This window comes from Barbatula barbatula (genome assembly GCF_947034865.1).
Source record: "Barbatula barbatula genome assembly, chromosome: 20".
NCBI classification, from domain to species: domain Eukaryota; kingdom Metazoa; phylum Chordata; class Actinopteri; order Cypriniformes; family Nemacheilidae; genus Barbatula; species Barbatula barbatula.
The window spans coordinates 8,121,519-8,144,771 of NC_136783.1; the positions used below are offsets into that span (position 1 = coordinate 8,121,519).

General features: G+C 36.8%; 1 protein-coding gene across 2 annotated transcripts in view; it reads left to right on the forward strand.

Moving 5' to 3' along the window:
• The first annotated feature begins 14,968 nt into the window (after positions 1-14,968).
• The window catches only part of pde4cb (phosphodiesterase 4C, cAMP-specific b), a 46,106-nt gene continuing 37,821 nt past the window's right edge, over positions 14,969-23,253 (forward strand). Inside the window, exons 1-2 of one of the 2 annotated variants that reach the window (XM_079483880.1) lie at positions 14,969-15,056; positions 22,757-22,826. In XM_079483880.1, coding sequence (XP_079340006.1) covers positions 22,815-22,826 — 12 coding nt within the window. In that variant the 5' untranslated portion in view covers positions 14,969-15,056; positions 22,757-22,814. The remainder of the gene's footprint in view (positions 15,057-22,756; positions 22,827-23,253) is intronic. The other variant, XM_079483882.1, reaches the window with a different exon arrangement.

A 23,253-nucleotide genomic window follows, 5' to 3' on the forward strand; every position in this document is an offset into this window, starting at 1 on the left:
ATTTACATCTGATTTACATGACTGCTGGTGATAACGGAGGGAGGAAGATTCTGCCCGTCGTGAGACATCTCATAGTTACCCACTGACCCAGAGTCATTTAATGCAAAACTTTTGCATTACACTGCATTACAACTTTTGCTAAACTTTTATTTTATTTCGTTTTGTGGCAACTGGAAGAATATTGAGACTACTGAACATTCTTTTATTAAGGGTTGAGAATTCCTTATAAGTCAGTTGTGGGAATCAACAAGATAGTTTCAATAAGTAATGAGGGAATTTAATGAACTATATGTTCAATGTTAAAGAATAATAACACGACAGCATCTCTCCACACATTTGTAGTCTATTAAACACAGAGTTACATAAAATGTTTTAGCAAAACTTGCTACATTTCTTATTTTTTTCTCATATTTTATTTTGCTTAGGGCAGCAGGCGAGCCAGGACCGGCAGGGTGGTCCCTCAAACACATACTGTAGATGACGCCAAAGGATATGCATATCCAGTAGGAATACACGTCATGCTTCAGGCCTTCTCTTTAATTCTGGACCAGCTTCATTGTGTTAAGCTGCAGAAACGTGTTTCAATTCACATACAAATTATATATCCTGGTTTCTGCTTGTGTCATCATTCCAGGGAAGCAGCATTTGCACGAGAAACAGGAAGGACCGGAAGGCGGAGGATCAGATCCAAACCCAGCCTTTTCTAGTCAGAGTACTGTACGCATGGATACACACACACTAACATGAAAGCAGATGTGGGCTGATCCCACCCAGCGAGCGCGTGGTTATACTCAGACTGAACCAGACATGATGACAGTGTAATAGGTTTAACAGACAAAGTGTCCCGGTATTGTTCACGTTTTGTCTGTTCATCAGATTTGTTAATTCCCAAAATGTGTCTTCAAAACATTCCAGACTGAAGTCTCCTAAAGTGTCTCTCCAAACCTAATCGTGTAAATTTCCAAACTGTATTTGTTAAATTTCCACCATTGGCTCCGTGTGGCTCTGCCACACACCACATTCCATACATTCCTTCCATGAATATTCTTCTGCTTTACCAGAATCACATTTTTTCAGGGGGAGGAGAACATTCTATTAGTCTACATTTCCAGAATTAACAATAACCGGCGTGTGCAACAGGAGGCGGTTAGAGCAGTGCGTTCCATAGTTTTAATCTTGGGAGGGTTACCAAGCAGCTAGAGAGGATTGTTCTGTAACCGTCACATACCTGTATTGTGAAGAGGAATTTCAGAAATGTTCCTGTAGCTTCCTCAGGCTTTGTTTTACATACGCATCTCTGCATGCACAAGACGACCTGCCATTTGAAGAATGCAAAGTTCAACGCGTCGATACAAAAATGGAAAAGTAGCTGATTTTAGATCTGTTAACTGGCTCTGAAAATAACAGTAAACAGGAATCATCAATCGTTGGCACAAACTGAGAAGAAGCTTTGTTACTTTCAGTTATCTGACTGCTGAAAAGTAATAAAATTGACAAAAAATATGTTGATTTACATTAAAGGTCCAGTGTATGAAAAGTAATGGCATCTAGCGGTGATGTTGCGAATTGCAATCAATGGCTCACTCCACCCCTCCCTCCTCCCTTTCAAAGCACGACGGAGGCCGACACGGGGCTAAGAAGTTGTCACTTTTTCACTTATTTGCCAAAGAAGATAACATATTTACGAAACACACTCTGTGCAGGTCGTCCATTCAGGGCTACTGTAGAAACAACACAGACAATTGCATGCAAATGGACCCGCGGTGTTTGATAGAAATAGCTCATTCTAAGGTAATAAAAACATAACGCTTCATTATGTACGGCTTTTAAAAACCTCTGAACACGGTTATGCATATCATATTGCATTTCTCTCAATAGATGCAAATTGTCCATAGATGTGCAGTTTTGGACCATTAGATGCAAAGCCAATTGCTTCATACTTAAAATAAAATGTTATTTTAAATGCCATTTCTATTCTCTGTATATATGCTTCGGGATTACAATTTGTATTCTTATTCTAGAAATGATAATATGACACTTTCCTGTGCAAAGGATTTTTGCAAAGGCCTCTTCAGATGAGTAGAGTTTCTGAGTTTTATTTGAAGTTTAAATGATAAAAGCTTGTCCAACTCCAGAGTAATTTATCAAAATGATGACTTGCGCGCTGCCAACAATAAAAGGTCAAACGAGTAATCCCTCTTTCTTCTCTCGTCGAAAGAGACCTCGCTAAAGGTTAGTCCACAAACATCAGTCTCTCTCTCACACACACACACACACACACGTGGGTTGAGAGTGTGGGAGGGGGAGCACATGTGTGCGAGATACTGTGATGTAGACGTGAAAGTGTGAGAACAGATCACTCCACCCTCACATGAGAAGAGAGATGTCAAGAAAACCATGCAGCTAAATCAAAGGCAGCACTTGAAGTTAAAGATCCAGTGTGTAATGTTTTGGAGGATCTATTGACAGAAATGCAATACAATATACATAAGTAATGGCACAAAATTACCAGTACATTTTCCTTTATTTTATGGACATTTCTGTTAATGCTAAAATGTAATTTAATGCAGTGCAAAAAGTAAAATACAGGTAAAACAACTGTAAAAATGTATACAGGAAATTCCTTTTTCTTCAGTGGTGTATAAAGACCTTACATAAGGAAGCATTAGGTTTTTATTACCTTAGAATGAACTATTTCTATCCACTTGCAGGGAATAAGTAGTTTCTACTGTAGCCCTAACGGACAAAAGGCTCTTTAGAGCATAAATACATTATCTCCTTCTGCAAAGAAGCAAAAATATGACGCCATGTTTGTCTTGTGTCAGCCACCGTAGTGCTTTGGAAGGGAGTGGTGAAGTGAGCCAATGGTTGCAATTCACAAACTCACCACTAGATGCCACTAAAGTTTAACACTGGATCTTTAACATCAACCCCATTCATGTTTCCAAAAAAGTTTTTGGTGTATTGTGCACAATCCATCAGTGCATTATATTCCAAACATATGCTTTTTTCTGCCTGAATCTATTTGTTTGAGACCAAATTAACAGCTACTGGCCCACCGTTCAATATGGTTGGAACACACCTTTTACAAAAGAGCCCAAAAGTGGGTGCTGTTGTTTTCAAGAAAGCAAATTCTCCACTCCTGCAATCCCGAATCTTTTCAGTTATGGAACATCCACTGTCAAAAATTGGCACAAACAGTCTACTTTTTTGCATTGACTGTCTTGTTTCACTCAGAATCATGTTATTAAAGTGGGCTTTATGAGTTATGTTTTTGGGGTAGTTGAAGTCTGTGAACTGAAGAAGCACCAATATTGTTTCAAATATTGTTCACTTGACAACAACATTTATATATGTATTTTAAGCATGTTTTACGCATTCAACTTTGAATCAATTTGAACAATGTTTCCTCCTGTTTGCTAAATAAAAAGCTGGAGGTCTAGAGTTTAAAAAACATGTGCAGTTCACACTGAAATCACATGGTGTTTATAGTGGTCTAAGGTCTCTGCTCTGACTGAAGCAGGTGACAGGTGTCCGAACAGCACAGCACCAGATGAAGCAACCCGTCTGCAATCCCCCTCATATTTACAAACAAACATCTCCTTACCAAACATCACCGGCATTTCTCCAAAATAATAGTCCCCCTGTACGCCCCCCACCCACCCGCCCACCGGCCGCTGCCAAACAAATTGTTTTTGAGTGGTCCACACGTGATCTGATGGGAGGGGGTCTCTGGACGAGTGTTGAAAACAGGAACAGCTTTCCAGCTCCAGTGCAACTCAAACAAAACAAGTTCAGCTCATCAAAACATGATCTAATTTTGCTCAAACTTTCTGAGAAATGATGTGGGGGAGCAGTGGTGCGAAGTGGTTGTTTTTTTAGAGCATGTTTTTGACCTTGTGTTTTTGGCTGCGAGGCTGTTTCTGAACACGAGCTGGAATAAGGTGTGCGTTGCATATGCAGGATAAAAGGAAAAGAGAAACGCTGAGTCACTCGCAGTATCAGGAGAAACAATGACTAAGCGATCGCTCTCTCTGTCTTCCAGCGTGGAAGTAAAAAGCTGGAACATTTAAGCCGGGCGCTCCTATAGCGAACAGGAAGGAAGTCAACGTGATGATATTTTAGTATCTATAAAACAATGTTTGTCCATATTGAATATTACAGTTATTGCATCACACACAGCATCACACAGAAAAGTCACATGAACTTAACATGTGCAATGTGGTTTCAAATCATTTGTGTGAATCCCATCTATATTTACTTGAAAACACTTGTTTTTGTAAATTATTTTTAATATATGCATCAATAATTATTTTGTCACACCATAAACTCCACCTGTAGATTCATTGCAACTTTTCGATTCAGTAAAAGTTTCCTTCAGATACAGCCACATGTGGACCAAAACCTAAAAAACACATCCACCATTAGACCACCAGACATTCTGAAAGTTGCTAGACATAAAACCCACATAATTTGTATTTGTTTGACTGATATAAAAATAGCAGACCAGTAGAAAGGCATGTTTTATCTGTTTGGGGGGAAGCCATACACATCAGTATGCAGACAATCTAGACAGAAGCCAGCCGTCTGGCCAGTCAAGCCCGCCGGTTTCCTGCAGAGGCTCCTGGACGAGACCCTGAAAGTGTCAGACCACTTTGATGACTCAAAGTCTATGTGGAGACCTGATGCAATGCCAGAGGAATTTACCTCAGCCAGCAGCTGGCCGCCTGCCCTGCACAAAAGACTAAACAATAGAGAGAACGGTGACAAAACTGGTCCTGCAGGGTCTCCTGCTGCTGTATAGTGGAATTGCACTGATAAATGGGATGAGAGATGCATGCAGGATTTAGGAATGAGGTTGTGCTGAATTTTACTGTAAAAGAAACACAACAACAGACATTTGAATGTAATGTCAGAAACTGGGTTGAAGATACAACTTGTGGTGCTAAAACAATATCTGTAAGAATAATTTCTTATTCCTATCATTTCTCAAGTAAAACAGTCAAAGTTATATGCACATTTAATACACTTTTTAGGTCAAGTCAAATTCCGGAGCAAATTTTTAGACCTGTGAATATTATGTGTGTTAAAACCCTTAAACGGATAGGTCACCTAAAAATAAAACTTCTCTCATCAGTTACTCACCCTGGGGTCATTTCAAAACTGTGACTTTGTTTCTTCTGCAGAACACAAAAGAAGATATTTTGAAGAATGTTAGTAACCAAACATCATTGACTCCCATTGATTTGGAGACCACAGAAACATTTATCTTCCTCTGCATCTCACAGAAGAAAAAGTTTTGAACTACATGAAGGTAAATAAATGATGACAGAATGTCTATTTTTAGTTGAACCGTCACTTGGTTTACATTACATTTCTCTATGCTGAGCCAAGTGAAGGGACTACTTTTTTAGGCAGATGAACATTTTGTGTGGTCCCAGTGATGACATACTTCCTACATGGATTTTGCTTTGCAATGGTCCTTTTCTGATATTCTTATACATATTGATAAAAGTTAATGTGTTTCCTGTCTAAACAGAGTTAAGACAACACTAGAAAGAAAATGATTGTGAGGTCATTTATCCATGTGCATGTTGTGTCTCATAGACTTCCTTTGTAAGTGCATCAAACATCGTGATTTTGTAAAAGAAAAGAGAGTTGCAGTAAATGCAATATACAAGTACTGCAAGGAGGATTGTGGAGGAAATTGCATGAATCAAACCCCTGCAGAGAGAGAGCTCAGTGTGTCAGGAAGAAAATGGCCAAAAATGTTTCACAGAAATAATGTCTTTGGTGTCGTGGAAAGGTGGACCACCGTTCTGGAATTCTCCTAAGCAGCAAACAGGACAGACCATAAGCGGAGCTCTTCGTCTAAGCCAATCAGACGGCAAAGCACACAGCCAATCATAGAGCTGCTTTAATCCACGAGGAGAAAACAGGACAGAAGGGATGTAAACACAGTTGTACAAAGTGTCCCGTTTGTGTACGCATGCAACATTTGATCGATATTGAGTGTGGGTGAGTGTGTGTTTGTGTCTTTTAAAGCGTGCAGTGAGAGAAATGTCCCTCTTAGCCAAGTTTGACAGTGTGTTGACCTATTTCCATCTCCAATGAGAGTTTGTTTACGTTTGCTTGGGCCACTTTGTGGAGCCATTAACTCATGTGTGAAAGGAATATTTAATTTTAGACGAGTCACAATGCAATGATTTATCAAACTGCGCTAAATGTAATGTGGATTTTTAAACAATGGTGTGCTCACCAAAATGTGAAAATTAAAACAAAGAGTTAGCCTATTACTCCTGAAATGTACCAATTCACAACATACAAACTACATTTAACAACAAGACTGTTCAAAAGAAAATGGTTTTCTTTGATATTTTGGTTTCACAAAGATTACTTGGGTAGCTCCAGCAATGCTTTTGTTGAATTGGTATTTATCTTTTATTGTCCAAAAGGAATTAAATGTAACCTGTGTGTTCAAATAGTCCCATGTGATGTTTACCATTAATGTTAGTTCCTATTACCTTTTCCATGAAACCCATTGTTAACAATGTCAGACATTCATTTTTATCATAAGACAATCATGTTTAGTGGTGGCTGTTCCGAGGAATTCTTTGACTGTAGTAGCGCCAGTTTTCAGGTGGGGCTGAATGGGTTTTCACTGGCCATCGCATCTGACAATGTTTTACCCCTAAACGCTGCATGTGTGACACGAGGAAGGCACACAGCAGACATAAACGAGTTTCCTTCATGCAGACAAGGTTATTGTTGTGTGGAAAAGAATGAAAGTTCCAGACAGGGTGGGCCTTTCCAGAGTTTGGAGCACATTGTCCGTTGGATACTGACAGGTTTTTCCTATCTGGCCTTACAGGGTAAAACAATTGTGATTTTTGTAGCTCAAGGTCACAATTGTTAACAGAAACTTAAAAAAAGCTATGATGATTGGTTAAAAATGTGGGTGCCTGTGGTTTAAACATATATATATGAGTTCCCTCTCTGTCGGTCTCTCGACGTTGTGTCGAGACGGACAGAATGGGGTTTGACTTTAGAACCTATCGTCTCCGATTATACTTTGAAAAGGCTTATGAACGTGGCGAATGGGACGGCACGCCAGACTGTCCCATAGCGAAACTGTGCAGGGGATGACATTTCGGTTGCAACATCGGGTGGCGACTTTCTGAGATCAGATGGTGAGGACTCACTGCAGATGTCAGCCATGCTTGCCCGGGCCGCCGTGAGCATCGGGTGGCAGTGCAGTGCCATCATGGAACCGAGGTTACATCCGTAACCGAGAAGTTAATGTTCATCCAAAACATGTGTTTACAGTAAACTTTACTTGAAAAACATATAAACATCAAACACTTCACATACTTAAAGTGTGGGTGTTTTTGCTGACAATAAACATGCACATGTGCTTGATAATACAGGGATGGACTGCTTGTATGCCATTTCAATTTTCTAAAGGCTGTGAGATGGCTTTCAGTGTCTGTCTGTACATCCTGATGCATTTACTTCACATGTGACCACAAAACTACTGTATCACTGCACATAGCAAGTGAGGTCAAGGTCTATCTAGCCCTCCTCTGACGTCCACATGCATCTCATGGGAGAAGAAAAAAAGCCTTCACGTAACCAACGGTCAATGACACTACCCTCTGCACAACAAATAGTGACATAAGTAGTACGGTAATGGCACAGGAGATGGATGGATCTGTGTTTGTGTTCAGGAGCGCATTTGCAAACACTTGTATTTATGAGTTTGTCTCTGAGCTCAGGGATAAAGTTCACAGAAAGAGGCAAGTCGTTTCTTCATAATCACATGACCGCTGACGTCCTATCCAATGAGAAGTAGGCCAGAGGACTGCAGTACAAGCGCTTCTGGACAGCACAAACGGTCTATTCAGTCAGTCCAACAGGCATGTTTACACACACATACGGACATTAGGTGGTACACATCAAAGAATTATGCAGAGGTTACAATCAAGCTTTTACACTATGGAAGAACAACGTTATTTCAAAGCATTATTAACATAATTATGGCGCACAAGTGTTCCTAGAATAGATATTATCTTTGTATGTCGGGTTAGGGTCTTTTTTGCAAAGACTTTATACCATTTGTAAAAGAAAAATAACTATTAAAATGTTCATTTAATATTTTCTTGAATAAAGCCTTTTACCATTTGGCTGTCACCGAATTTAATGAATCTTCATCCACAACCCACAATGAATTTAATGTTTTGCAATATAGACCCAAAGCCGGTCAAGTTTGTTCCTGGCAAATTGTTACAGACCAAAATAAATCTTAAAATTGTATTATAAGTTATTCAAGACTATTTACTTTTTTCTACATAATTTATACTAATCAATATATATATATATATATATATATATATATATATATATATATATATATATATTTAATATCATAAACTGGTCAAATGAATATTGTAGAGGCTTAGACCTTTCCAGTGATATTTTAATTGTGATTTTAATTTGAAATAAACTTTAGGTTAAAAATCATACATGTCTCGTCTTTTAATGTTCTTCTTACACAATCGTGTCCTGCAGTTTCTTTATGACTTCCTTTTGTTTTACTTGTATTTTATTTGTATAACTTTTTTCTGCGTTTTTGTCTGAAGCAATACCCGAAACTCAAAACTCCAAAATGGAAATACGGGAATGTTCACATGCCTTGAATTGTACTGGAATGGTAGCAATATGCATGACAAACTTGTTTAAAGGCCAATGTGAAATGTTTTTATTTAACATGTAAGACGTTCTGCCCGGCCTTGCTCTGAGGATGTCATCTCTGCATGTATGGTCAGCATGTACTATAAGAACAAGCTGCTGCTCGCAAAGCTCACGGTTTATCAATGGCGAACATCTGGACCATTTCTTTTCCAGATGCTTCTCACAACAAAAACTTCCAAGCCAATCATGAAACACTTAATGTTGGAACTTAATGTGCAGCCTTTAAAAGCGAACAGAGCTGGACCTTGTAAACCAGCAGAAAAGTACACATGTTAGGGAAAATGGAGGATGATGGCACAAGTTGAACAATGTTCTCATGGGAAACCTTGAGTCATGGCATTCACGTGCATGTTACCGTGTACCACCTACCTAAAGATTACTCCAGACCATGCTTCTTCAGGATCTGCTGCTAAAGATTTGGTGTCAGATACTGCAGGCATGTTCAGAGGTTTTGTATCAACACTTTCAGGAATAGACCTAAGGCTGACCTATAATTGCCATTACACATACAACTGTCAAAGGAGAAAGTTCAACATAAATCTGTGTACACGCACTTCACCGTTTAACAGAGAAGTGTTCTCCTTTACCATAAAGAGCTATTGTATATCACGTGCTTTAGTCTGAGTCATCAAGGCCTGTTACATAAAGCTCATGTCCGTACTGAACACAGATCTGCTGCACAGAAAGCGTGGTACAGTGGGAGGCTTTTATCACAGATCCTCGCATCATCGAGACTTTCACAGGAAACAGGATGATGAGGGTGCGCATGACTCTTACAGTCAGATTATGCACTCATTTTATCACACACAATACGGACAATATTCGTGCAGTCAATGGATTGCTTAGAAATATACAGCTGCAAGAAAAGAACATCCAGATGTGCTGAATGCCGATTGACATGACTAGTGACTATCCTGAGATGAGATCATTCAGGCAATTTCTATATAGAAAACATCTCTTACAACCTGCTCAAGGATTCAGTGCTCACATCAGCACCAAACTAGTACTTACCTCGACTAGCCTGGAGCCATATGGAAATTTACGCTGATATTTTTTCAGCAGGATAGCGTTCTCGCTTTGGGCTCTGGGTGAACCAGAGATTAAATCCTTTTACAAGCTCTGCTGTGTCATGCTGACATGAAGTGTGTGTACGGGGAATTGAACACACACGTAAACAAAGGTTTGAAGTGCTCCAGAATTTATTTCCAGGTAGTAATCTACATAAATTTGCAAGGGCTTTTGTCAGAGGTGGTACTGACCTCTGGTTATTATGAACCCTATATTCAGGTACACGTCATGTTTAGAATGTTCCAATCATAAATGTGATTAAAAACACCCCTGTTCTCTGTTATAACAAAAGCAACGTGATATTTGTAACACTTTGTTGCTGTGCTCATGACTACGTAAGCAGCACGATGAGATGTTGACACTGTTTTACGTCATCGGCAGTGCGTGTTTATTTAAGCAGAAAGTGCGCCATCTTGTGGTGACTCTGTAAAAATGTGACTTTTTATTTGACTGTAATAACGTTTATTAAGATGGCTTTCAGTTACAGTTTTTTGCAATTTCTATGACCCTTTTTTTAATTCTACTGACAAGTTTCCTAAACTCTTGACACAGTTATCCCAACATCTGGCTGTGTAGGCTCAACAAACACATTTCTTGTTGCTTTGACACAAAATCTATACATTTACCTCACATTTAAAATGCTTTGACTTCTTTAGAGCAGAAGGTCAACCATAACCAAAACAAGGTATTTTACTGCCAAATTTACAAATGCTTTCACGCTGTATGTTGGAACAGATAACATCACTCTCTAAGCATAACTTATAGGCTAAAGTCAACGTGAACAGCTGTTCATATCGTGAATTACAACACAAATCTATCACCTTTATTTTATTCCATTGCTATTGAGAAACAGCGAATTGAAGTTATGCAAATATATAAATCACAGCCGTAGTCCTATGTTTACGCCTTCTGTCGTAAACATGTAAAGTCAGGGACAGCGCATTACTGTAAGATAAACTTTCCGTGAGTACATATCCATCTATAAATTTTTATGTGTAAAGAAACATAATTTATGTTAGATAAACAGTGAATGTGATATTACAGCATAAAGAGAACGCATTGTTTCCAATCGTACAAATAGTTACACGTGTTGAAGGTAGGCCTATTTGACCCTGAAGAGACATTTTCAATTCAAATGCATTCGTACTGTAACAAGGCAACATTCAATAGAAATATACAAATATGAAACATTCTGGAAACTATGCATACAGCAAAAAAAGCACATAAACACTTACGTTACCTTCTGGAGGCCCCTGGAGGTCCCCGGACCCCAGTTTGAAAACCCCTGTCATAAACCAGACAGAGAGGTGGGTGATGGATACAGACAAATCTCATCTGTGGCATTTATTGTCCATTATCCAGCTAGGATATTGTAAGGGCAGACCTGACAAATAATAATGCAATTTCTTTAATTACATCTAATTTAAGTGTTTTCATGACTAAAATATTAATATAATATAAAAATAAGATTGACTAAAAGATCCTGTTGGTAGAGAACACGTGTAAGTGTTTTACAGTGCTAGTGTATTTATTGAATTGATGTTTAATTTACAATGTGTGATTTTGAGCATGAAACTCACAGTTTTGCCAATTGTATGTTTCAGGTGTGTTGCTGTGTAAAGAGTTTATGAATATGGTCAGGAGAATTGTGACAAATTGTCATTGCAATGGTAATAAACTGCAAAGTAGTGTTCGACATTGTAGTTTGAATAATACAAAATATCAGTTACAGTAAATCATAGTGGCAAAAGCTCTCAAAATATGAATTTGAGTTTTGCTTTATTGACAAAGCATTTGCTGCGTACAAAAATATTATGAAGCCAATAATGTTCATGAAAAATAAAAAGTAAGAAATCAAAACAGGCATAAAAATGTAAATACTTTACAAGTCTATATATATATATATATATCTGTATATGAGGTCAGTTCAGGGCGTGTGTGTGTGTGTGTGTGTGTGTGCGTTCATGTGTGCGTGTGCGAATTTAATAGTATAGATGTCTAGTCCTCAAATTACTTAAAACTCTAACCTACGCAAATAACGATATTAACATTCATGATATGATCATATGAAAGTGTGTTGATTTATTTATAACGTCACAGAAGGTTTATACCATCCTAGTGCAAACAATAATGGAACAATTGGGCTTTCATTTATCCTTTCATGTGGCAGAAACCACACCTACTTTTACACGTCAACATCCTGTTCCTCAGGATACGCTTCGCCTCTGGTACTTTGCAGTGGTGGACTCCATTTATATGTTGCTGTTTGTGTCTCAAGGCAAAACTAAAATGATGTTGTGTGTAGTATTTGTCTTACTAATTTCTGTGCCGGAAGGTAAGAGAACGTGCTTGTGAAATTCACATTGCTGTTTATTTATCTTTTAATTCAACTCAAAGTGCAGAGATAAAAATGTAATCAATATTTATAAATACATTTTTAAATAGCAATACAGCCTGCAATGGTTTTTATTAAACTTCAAAGTCTTGGTGATTATATGATTCATTCATTAACTCTGTTTGTATACTGTATGCGGAACTTACAAAACAATATCAGTAATCTTACAGTACTGTACTCAAGCGTGAGGTCAAACAACTACTAGTTAACACAAAAGACACAATGACTGAATTTAATTCTTAAATGCTTGATTTTGTTGGAAAATGTATTAATATATACAAAAGGTTTAAATGGATACTGAAGTAAGCACGGGCTATCTCGGTTTTACTAGCATCACAAAATGCACCTGTTGAAAAAATGATCAAAATGTGCTGTTGTGATTGGATATTGTTGGATACAATTATGGGATTATTTATGTGAGCTATGCTACACTGTGACATCAAGGTGCTACAAGATGTTTTTTTTAAGGTTTGCTATAGAAGAACACTTTTTTAAAGTCCAAAGAACAATTTTTTAGCTTAAGAGGAAACAGAGGCTGTTCGGGAGGTGGAACCATTCCGTTAAAATGGTTCTTTCCTCACATCAAAAAGGCAAATTTTTTTTCATTTTTGTATATATTTTTAGTTCTTCTAAGTAATTTCCGAATGGACAAATTAGAAATACTATTGAATAAAAAAATACTAATAAAAGAAACGTAAAGTTTCCTGAAAGAGAAACCTCTAAACCATAACATTTGTCTCTACAGGTTGTCTTCAATCCTCACCTACGGATGTAACGTCAACTACACTGAGCACTTTTAGACCAACTTCACATAACCTGAGCGATCTTACAGCTCGATCAAATACTGATACACTAACAACTACATCAACCGATGACAGTTCAGCCACCCGATCGACTACAGACCTTTCAACAGCTCATTCAATAGATGACATATCAACCACTCACACGGCAGGCTCTGAATCCACTTCTCAATCACAGACAACACACCTGGATTTCAACAGCAGCACTACTGAACAAACAACACAGATGGATGTTACAAAGAGAAATCAAACCACTTCACAATTGGACTGGATGTCACAAAAGTCTACTGTTCTGAAAACACATGAATCTACGAATGAAACAGTATTTCCAACAGGACAAAACAACACAACCTCCACCACAGGTACATGATTCAGCACATGTAATGATTTGATTATAATGATTATAAATATTTGCACTTTTTAACCTATAGATGTTTCTTTCTATGCGCTTTTATAGCTCTGGAGAATAAAGGGGGGCAAGATGTGGCCGGAAATCCCGGGCTCATTGCAGTGCTGTGTATTTTCTTCATTACGTTGGCTGTTCTTCTTGTAATTGTGATAGTGAAAGCGATTCGAGACAGGAGACCACAGTTTCAAAGGCTTGATGATTTCCCAATGGTGGGTCATATATGGTTTCAAGTCAAAAGCCTAATTCATATTAAATATTTCCTCCAAGCTATCATCAGGTCATGGGTATATGTCATATTTGTCTGAAATTTTAATTGTTATTTTTCCTTGAACAGGGCAAGATAAGTGAGGATGCCCCATTTGCACGCTACCCTCCAAAATAAAGAAGAGACACGCATTTTATTAGTGTGTAATTTTTAAACAGAAATGCAAAAATAAAATTCAAAAAGTTTTCAGATGATTTGCTTGGCTGCGCCCCAAAACTATAGACACTATATGCCTTGCTGCCCCAGAAGAGAATGTTATTCTGCACATCTCAAGGGATTTAATGGAGCTCTCGGTTGTGTATGAAATTGATTTCAGATGTTTTTCAAAATTGCTTAGAATGAATAATATACAAATGAGACAACTGTTAAAACACATTACGAGTACGGAGGTGTAAAATGAAAGTGGATTGTGCTGGTACAATGATCCAGATTTAGTCAAATTTGATGAGAAATGTTTGATTTCACTTTTTGGCCAATTAAAAGCACTTTTTATAAATAGTTATGTTGTGCAATACTCCAAGTATTTAGTTGACATATGGTCACTCTTTTTGCTCCTAAAATGCCACAACCAAGAAGTCAACAAGTCACTTTTGATCAGATCATTTGCTGAAATTTAAATAAAATGTACAAAATTGGCTCAATATCCTGCACTTTCAACATTCAATAGGAGCGTGACGTTTCCAGTTTAGCCTCTAGATGGCGATCAAATCGTTCATTAGACATTGAATGTTGAGCTTCTGTATAATATAAGCCAGCTCTTTTAAAGTGATTTGATAAATTGTAAATGGAAAAAGATTGTGTTGATAAATGCTTACAAATTATGCAATAAACTGAAACCATTGAAAGCATTATTATCTCACATACCTGACAACGTATAGATATCCATATTGCTGTAATCTATGCAAAAGATAATGTATGTGTGTCTGCTTTGAAGAAGCTGAAAAACAATGTTGCAAAACTTTCATTACAAATCTTCTGACTGACAGATTATATGGAAATGAAAGTATAAATAATTTAAGTGAATATTAATATAATATTCATTGTGAAAATGAATTCTTAAAGAGAATATGTTCCACAGAGTAAATTGCAGAGGATTCTTAAAGTGTTATTTAAAGTCATTTTTAGATGACATATCACATTACCCTTGAACTGTGTGAGACACCATGCACTCATTGTTTACATTAAGACATTCCCTAGCATGTGACTGCATAGGCGTCATTTGCTACGAGATCAGTGTGTGGTTCAGAGTTTGAAGTCTAAAAATCTTCCACCTCAAATCTGTGTTAACTCATCTACAGAACAGTCACACCTGCCCGACACTCCCCTTCTGCTGCACAGCAATTCACACGTAAGGCCCTTTTCATACTGGTGAGTTTATATGGACATTTTATTCCCAGATATGTACTTAGCATTATTACCAGGTATATGATTTTGTATCATTTTAAACTTGTTAATAAAAATGAACTGGTTTAGTAAAAGTTTAATTAAAAGTGCTTGACTACAAAGACAAAACGGGTTACTTGTAAAAGATTTTAGTACAAAGATATGAGTTATGTGACGTTTTATAAGACTGTTTTACTCTTTTTATAATCTTCACTTGTCCTACAGTCCTTGCATAACATTTTGAAATATCAGTTGATTGTTTATATTTGTTTTTAAGAAATTTAGGTAAAGTCATGTAGGAAAAACTCGTAGGGGCATGTTTCCCGGAGAGGGTTTAAGTTAGAGGTGTCCTGATTGAAAACAATGTACATACTGCATCTTTAGACATACTGTATCAGTGCCGTTATTTTGTCTAACGCTGCACACCAGTAATGTATTTTGTACACTGTAAAAAACAAATAAAGTAATGGCATAGTACATTTTATTTTACGGACATTTCCATTAATGCTTAAATGTAAAATACAGGTAAAACAACTGTAAACTATTTTTTAGGGTGTAAAATATGTTTTTAAATACGACTTAAATATCTTAATTTAACTAAGGCCTAGTCCTGGTTTAAACTAATCCCTGTCCGGGAAACCGCCCCCTAAAGTTTGTCAGTTAAGTGATCTCAGTCCCATAAACCTCTTATATCCAAACAATGAAATTCTATTGAAGGAAATATTTAAGGTGACCGATGTTTGCTAACATTTCATTCCAGAAGAAAAAAACAATGGCTGTTTTTATTATAGGCTTTTAGTGAATACTATACACTAAACTGCATAGTGCCTATAAATAGTAAGTAAAACAGGTTGGCCTTTTTTCACAATAAACATTTCAAAATTGTGACATTGGTTTAGTACAGCATGTGGGAAGTTTTGTATTTAGTATTTTGATTTTGGGAAATGTTTTAGGTCTTTCGGTATAGCAACAGGTGAATAGAATATAAACTTCATGTATGTTACATATTTAATCATTTACGGTTGTATATGCGTTATTATAAATGAAGTCACTATCTGGTGTTTATGTGATCAAATGAAGGTGATCACAATGAAATAAAAGTTGTTTTAGTTATTATTACCAAAATGTAATTCGCAGGAAAGTTTAACCTTCAGATTTTAGAGAATTAGTCAGAGGGTGGGGGGGGGTGTCTCCAGTAAATTCTTCATGCAGGAGTTATGACATCATAACAACACAGAACAATTTGACCTCATATTCCCTCATGTAATAAACAGGCACAAAGTGCAGAAAAAAATGAGTCATAAACATTGAGATACTGACAATTAGAAGTGTATTCTAATAATGAGATGGGTTAATACGAGTAGAAAGACATGCAGAAAACATTTGATTTTATTCTTAAACTCTGTTAGTGCCGGCCAATCACCCGAGCTGTAAATGTCATGTGACTAATCACACTGAATGCACAGGAGAATTACATTATGTAAATTCTCAAGCTTGACATTTCACAAGCCTAAAAATATGCAGGTAAAATATGTCTATATGTATAAACACATTATGGGTGATGAACGGAAGCTTTTACATTGAGAAAGATGCATTCTGCAGCCAGATGGTGTAGTTTCACAAGTTACTGTACTGTTAAGACATGCTAACCCGCCAAACCGTATTGGTGTATCGCTCACTGCAAAATCAAGATTGGTAGAGCAATATAAATCACTATGATTCGATTGAACTGATGCCCATCTGAAGGATTATTTTAAAGTGTTTTGAAGGATGAATATGTCATTCAAAGTGTTTAGTGTGTCAGCATGGTTGCTGATCGATGGTTTTAGTGTTGCTGGGTAAGGTGGTCCAAAGGTCACTATGAGCAGTGAAACTGGGCAAGCAGGTGTAATATTGTAATTGTGTTTAGGTTAAACGTCATTTGACAGAAATGGCGCTCAGATCGAATGGTTCAAACACTCAGAGATTGCCACATGAATCCACCCATGGTACACATGCAGTTGTTGATGAAAGAGTCTTGGCGTCACAGATATAAGACGTAAATCATCAGTCAAGCTTTACAGGTATTTTATTGCCTTTATGTTTGTTCACACGTGTTTCTCTCTATTAATTGCTCACAAAGGGTAAAACGTATCTCAGTGCGGCCTGAGTATCAGTTAGTTGTTATTATTAAGAAGCATTACAACACCTTTATACCTAACCTTTAACAATGCTTAATAACATTACAATGGCAAAAGTGTTTTAAACCTATGACAAATTGTTGATGTCATTCATATGCTTTGTGAACTCCTACATTTGGCTAAACTTAAAAGTTGGATTTTGATATATATTTAGCAGAAATGCACATTCATTGTATTCATTCTCTTTCTTACAGAATAACGGATCAAAATGTTTGCACCCCTTTATTTTGACAGAAGTAAGAATGCCTTCCCCCGATAATACCTATCACAGACTGGGAATATGATTTAGCTATAGCTGGTTCAACAGGGATTTGGTCATTTGGAGATTGATTCCTTGTTTTTCTCTGTGTTGGAGTGAAATCCTTCACTTTCTGCCGTGCAATGTCATGGCTGATGATTTGCCTGTGGCAAACACTTTCGTCAAAAAGACCAAGTTGCTGCCATCAAAAGCATCCCTGGGTTTGGAGGTATGCTGCAACCGAGCAAGACTATTATTAAAGAAATAGTTCAAGTAAAAATGCAAATTCTGTCCCCTCTAGTCGTTCCAAAACAAGTGTTTTGTAAAACACACTTTAAGACATACTGCACAAAATATTGGAGAGTGCTCTGTTCCTTAATGGAGACTGGGGCTGTCAAGCTCCATTTCAAACAATCACACTCAAACAAAGCAAAAATGAAAAACATGTATAATAGAAATAGTTTATAAGACTTGTGCACTGTTCCAATTCTTCTAAATTCATGTAATGGCTTTCTGTGAGGAACAGACACAACGTCCTTTAATTTAAATAAGACAGTCCCATTTTGCATTATGGATTAGAGCACTCTTGATATAACTCATTTGTATGTCCTGCCCCTTTAAATGTTAGTTGACATTCCATCAAAGTGATTTCTTGAAAATGATCCTTCACAGAGATTAAGCATTACGCATAAAGGATGTTTTTTTTCCAAATAGAAATTCTGAGCTCAGATGTGAGCTGTGACACAGCAGATATGTTTGTCATCAGCCATATTTCGGTGACCGCTTCACTTGAGGCAATTTGCCTGTTGAACGTCTCTCATGTGTTTGTGCTGAAAAGCCACCTGCCGTGTTTGAGATTCATCTCCCATTGCATTCAGCCCATTCAGACATCATGTTCAGTTCTCGAGTACCAAAACATCAAAATAAAACAAAACAGATATGATCTGTACTTTATCTGTGCTGTGAATCTGACGTGTCATTCTGACACATTCTTTATCACTTAGGTCATTCAGTAGTCTGCGTCACTCCACATCAAAGAATGACGTATTCCTGTTTTTATAGCACTTAAGACACAATAAGACAGTCTTGAGAGAATGAAGTTAGAGAACTATGGTTTAATGATTAAACGATTGTAGAATTGGGGGTTTTCCTTAGAATAAAGCACAGTGTAGATTGTAGACCAACCCAACATGACTGAGCTCACGGTTAAAAATCATTAATAAAACATTCAACTCATTCGTCAGGGTGTTTGTGTCACATTCCAATCCCTCCCCTTCTCTTGGAACTACTTTCGGGTCTTCACAGACTTTATGCACATAAAAGGCACCTTCCCACAAAAAATTTAATACTTGACCAAAACTTTTAATATCATCATAATACCTCAAGCCATTTTATAGCTATGATGGATTTTTTGTATTGTTTGCTCATCTGCAATACATCTCTGAATAATTTCCTGTAAGATGTCATACAGACATTTGGATGAAGTCTGTAAGATGTTTATGGTTTATAATGTACAAAACATGTAAAGACATTTTCTGGTAGCTGGGGTGCCAATTTTCACTGTCAAATGACATGGTTTTCTTGTAAATTTGCAGTCTAGTTCTGTAATTTGACAGTTTTGGAGCGTATTTCAAAATATGTGAAGAATCTGGTAATGAAACAAGTCCGTAAAATAAAGTTTTACAGTTTATGTAAAACTGTGTTTATTAGATGTTTTTATGCAACAGATGTTTCCAGATCTTTAGCAGACATCTTACAGATGTACCTGTGCTATCTGGGTGTATGACAGCTGTATAGCATTTTGGGACATTTCATCCTAAAGTGGACGTAAACTAGCAAACAATTTCTATATAAAGATTACATTTATCTTCCCCAGAAATATTCGTGAGCTTATCGTCGACAGCACTTCGTTTACATTATACATTAATGTTCACTTCTGAGAAATAGAAATAACAAAAATGCAATTTTGTGTATTTGTTTGCAAATGCAGTGTTTACCCAGAACCTCTCCAAGTCATGCACATTGCCCTCTACAAATTATACAGAGTGAGATATTTTAGTCAGTTTGACAACACATACTGTATACACTTACTCCCACAAACCTCATAATAATACTACAGTCGTAATTCTGTTTCCTATAAGTGTGGGTGAACTGTAAAAACAGTGAGCACATGCATACTGAATACACTAAATTAACACTTAAAGAGCACACTATTTATGGAGGTGTAAAAAAGAGGATCTGTTGCTGAATAATCACAGAGTTGAGAACCACATCTGAATAAAAGAAAGAAATGTAAGAGAAACAGGTTTTGTTTATTTTTTGGTAGGTTATGTAAAATATATTACAGTATAGTCCATTAACCATCATATATTGATGAATAGCACTTTAAACATCAGAACACCAGTGTTCATTATAAAAACATTTTTTTTTCTTTTTCATATTAGATCATTTAGTCCCATGATATCTCACCCCTAAAGGCATTATTTATTTTTAAAGCACTCCTTTAGCTTAAAGACATTTAACAGCTATTAACAGCAGAAAATAATATTGGCACTTTATGCAAAATATGGTTTGTAAACACCATAAGCTGCCAAGCTGTCAAGCCATGCGTGAAAATACGATATGTAATGTTGAATAGATGCAGCTGACAGTTTGAAAGCATCTTGCATTCTCAATTCCTTCTCAGCTGACAACACTATAATGTTAATTCAATTTAAATGGCAATGTATTATTATTATTAATAATAATATTTGATACAACACTGATAGGCTACTACACTTTATAAAACTGTGCTCATTATTTTTGTGTCTGGGAGCGTTAACACATTGAGAAAATGGAAGAAGCAGTAAAATACAAACACTTTCGGGTTATGTAACCTGTTTTTTTTTACTGCGTAAGCAATTCCAAATTACATCAGAATCAAGTCCACTTCCATGATATTTTCGTATATCTTGATGTGCGAACAATCGCTAAAAAAAATCTACTTCAAATACTGTATAGTCAACAAACAAAAAATTAACATATTGTTTGCGGTTGACACCAAAATAAAAATAATTATTAAATACTCATGTCAATCCAAGCATGCACGCTGTACCTTATGTGGAACACTAAACAGAAATATATTTATTTCTTTATTAATTTCTCAAAGTTTGGAACATAAAACATAGCAGGTGACATATTTCCTGCTGCAATTTAATAGATGAGGTCATTTGAGCATCTTATTAAAATGAAGCATCGCGACTTTTTTGTGAAATTTTCTTCTTTAGTGTCTTACGTAAAAAATAAGAGCATTCGAAATGCCAATCACGTGCGGTGCGTCATTTTATGTGTGTGGGGAGGATGTGGGGGTATGAATGATTCCTTCAATTAAGGATTTGATTCTGTGTGCATTAATATTTTATGCAGCCCTATTAGTGATTGAACTCCACTGTTTGGGCGTATTATCTTCATGATGTGATTCATACTGTCATGGTAGAGGCTGTAGCTTCGCTGCTGGCATTTAACGAATTGAAATCCTGCTGGTGGCCTCAAGGTGAGACACACATATCAAGCATGCTTAAAAAACAAGACCTGAAACAATCTCAGGTCTCCCACGCAAGGCATTACAGTAGTTTTGCAGATTTAAACAGGTGAAAGCGTATCCCTGCTATATTTCTTGTGTATCTGTTGTGTATTTTATGGCAGATGGGCAACAGTAGTTGGTCGTATTTGTATGCTGGGGGACAGGCTGCTTTGAGGACAACACAAGCCTTCAATATAAAAAAAACCTTTGACAAACATTTACTCAAGTGGAAATCAAGAGCCATTCATCACAATATGTCAATAATATCAGGGTCTTGTTTCAAGAGTTGTCCTGTAGTTCTGAGACTGACTCATAGCCCCAACAGATTCACAGCTTACATGAAGCAATTAGCACAACAACCCTACAGTTTTTCTAACGAAATCCTACGGTGTCCCTCTCTTCACATTAGTCACCGCTGTGGCTTCTTACGGTTTGTCAAAAGTGTGACAGATTCACAGAAAAAATTAAATACTGATTCAAGAAGCGGACAGCTCAGCCGGAGTGTCAGTGAAGAGACTATTGAATTGTTTGTACTCTTGGTGCTAAACTGGCTTATCGATGGGTTCTTGATCTTTTAAAGAGGACAGCCCTGCTGTCCCCCAAGAGAAACTCTTGTACGTTGTGTTGTTTACTTGTCAGAGGTGAGGTGAGCTGAATGATCATGTGATTTTCACACTTTTGTAATAGTATCACACCTCACAGGCTAACGGTGAACCAAACACAGATATGAATGTTTATTTTTTAATGGGTTTTTGGTCAATCGCCCGAAATAATGTCTGTGGTAAACAAAACCTCCAAATATTTATTCTATTACATAAAACACACCAATTATAAGTCTCATTGTGTCTTAAAAACGTCGGTAGTTGCTAAAAGCGAGTACTTCCTTTCAGCATAAAGGTCTGGCAATGCGAGACTATCTCTGAGGTCCTGGATAGGGATGTATTTCTGATTGGCTCGGGACGCGTTTGAATGAGCCAACTAGCGATTAGTTTGGAATTTCATGGCTGAACTTTATATTAAGTGTTCACTGATAACTCGTCACAATGTATTAAACATGTTATTTCACATCAGGGATTTGAACAAACCCCATGTATTACATTTCGGTGTGTGATTAATCCTAAACCATTTGTGCTACAGACTGATGTATGATACCTCGGATTGTGTGAGAGAAGTATGCTATTGCTGTTCAAAGGAAATGAACAAAGCAATTCAGTGATTTTTACCATATTGACAATAAAACTGGTGAGATAATCTTACAGGGATCATATATTGAAGTAGGGACCGAAGATAGATACAGGAATGAGAAAATTTTAAAGATTTGCAATGGGGACCATACAAACAACCAGTTTTCTGATTTCCATTTATTTTATGTTTGGTGTACAATACGTTCTCTATAGAGATGATCTTCTACATTGTAAAAAGTTTGTGATCAATAAACGGGAACTCAAAAACTGTAGCCTACTGTATTTTAACTTAAAATGTTGCCCTACATTATTATAATTTTATCATATTATATAAAGAAAATCAACCTAGACCTTAATTTTATAAGTTATACAAAATGCAACTAGATTCAATATTATATAACTAACATTCAATGGACTTGTAATGCCAGTTTAATTTAACTTTTTAAAAGTCTAGTTTTATATATTTATAATCTACATGAAAAAATATTTGAGCAAAAAATGTATTTTTGTTTCTGTGGCAGTCTCTTGCTGGATATTTAAAAGCATCAAGATGTGGTTCTGAAGTGATCAGCTATAGTGATGGAAAACGAGGTATGTTTATTTTTGTTCTCCAACTCTTAGTATTGACAGTGAAGTATATTTTGAGACCTATAGGCCACTTCGTAAAACATAAACAACGCAGGTTCAATGCTGGTCCAGAAGAATATCTTTAACACTGAACGGTGGATCAAAATTTAATTATAGTATAAGTATACATTAACTGTACAATTCTATCAAAATGTATTGCAAAGTGGTCTTATCCAGTTTCACAGAACAACTGTAAGACTTCGGTAAGAAGATTTCCTGAACATTGTAAACACAAGCTCTGTGGTGCTATTAAAACTGGGCTGTGGTTGTCTCACCAAACCTCAACCAATCCCATGAGTCTGGGGCGAGGCTCTCTGTTTGCCTGTCCAAAAAGAGATTGAATATGAATGAAGATATTTTTTTCGCACAAAAAAACATAAATATTATTGGT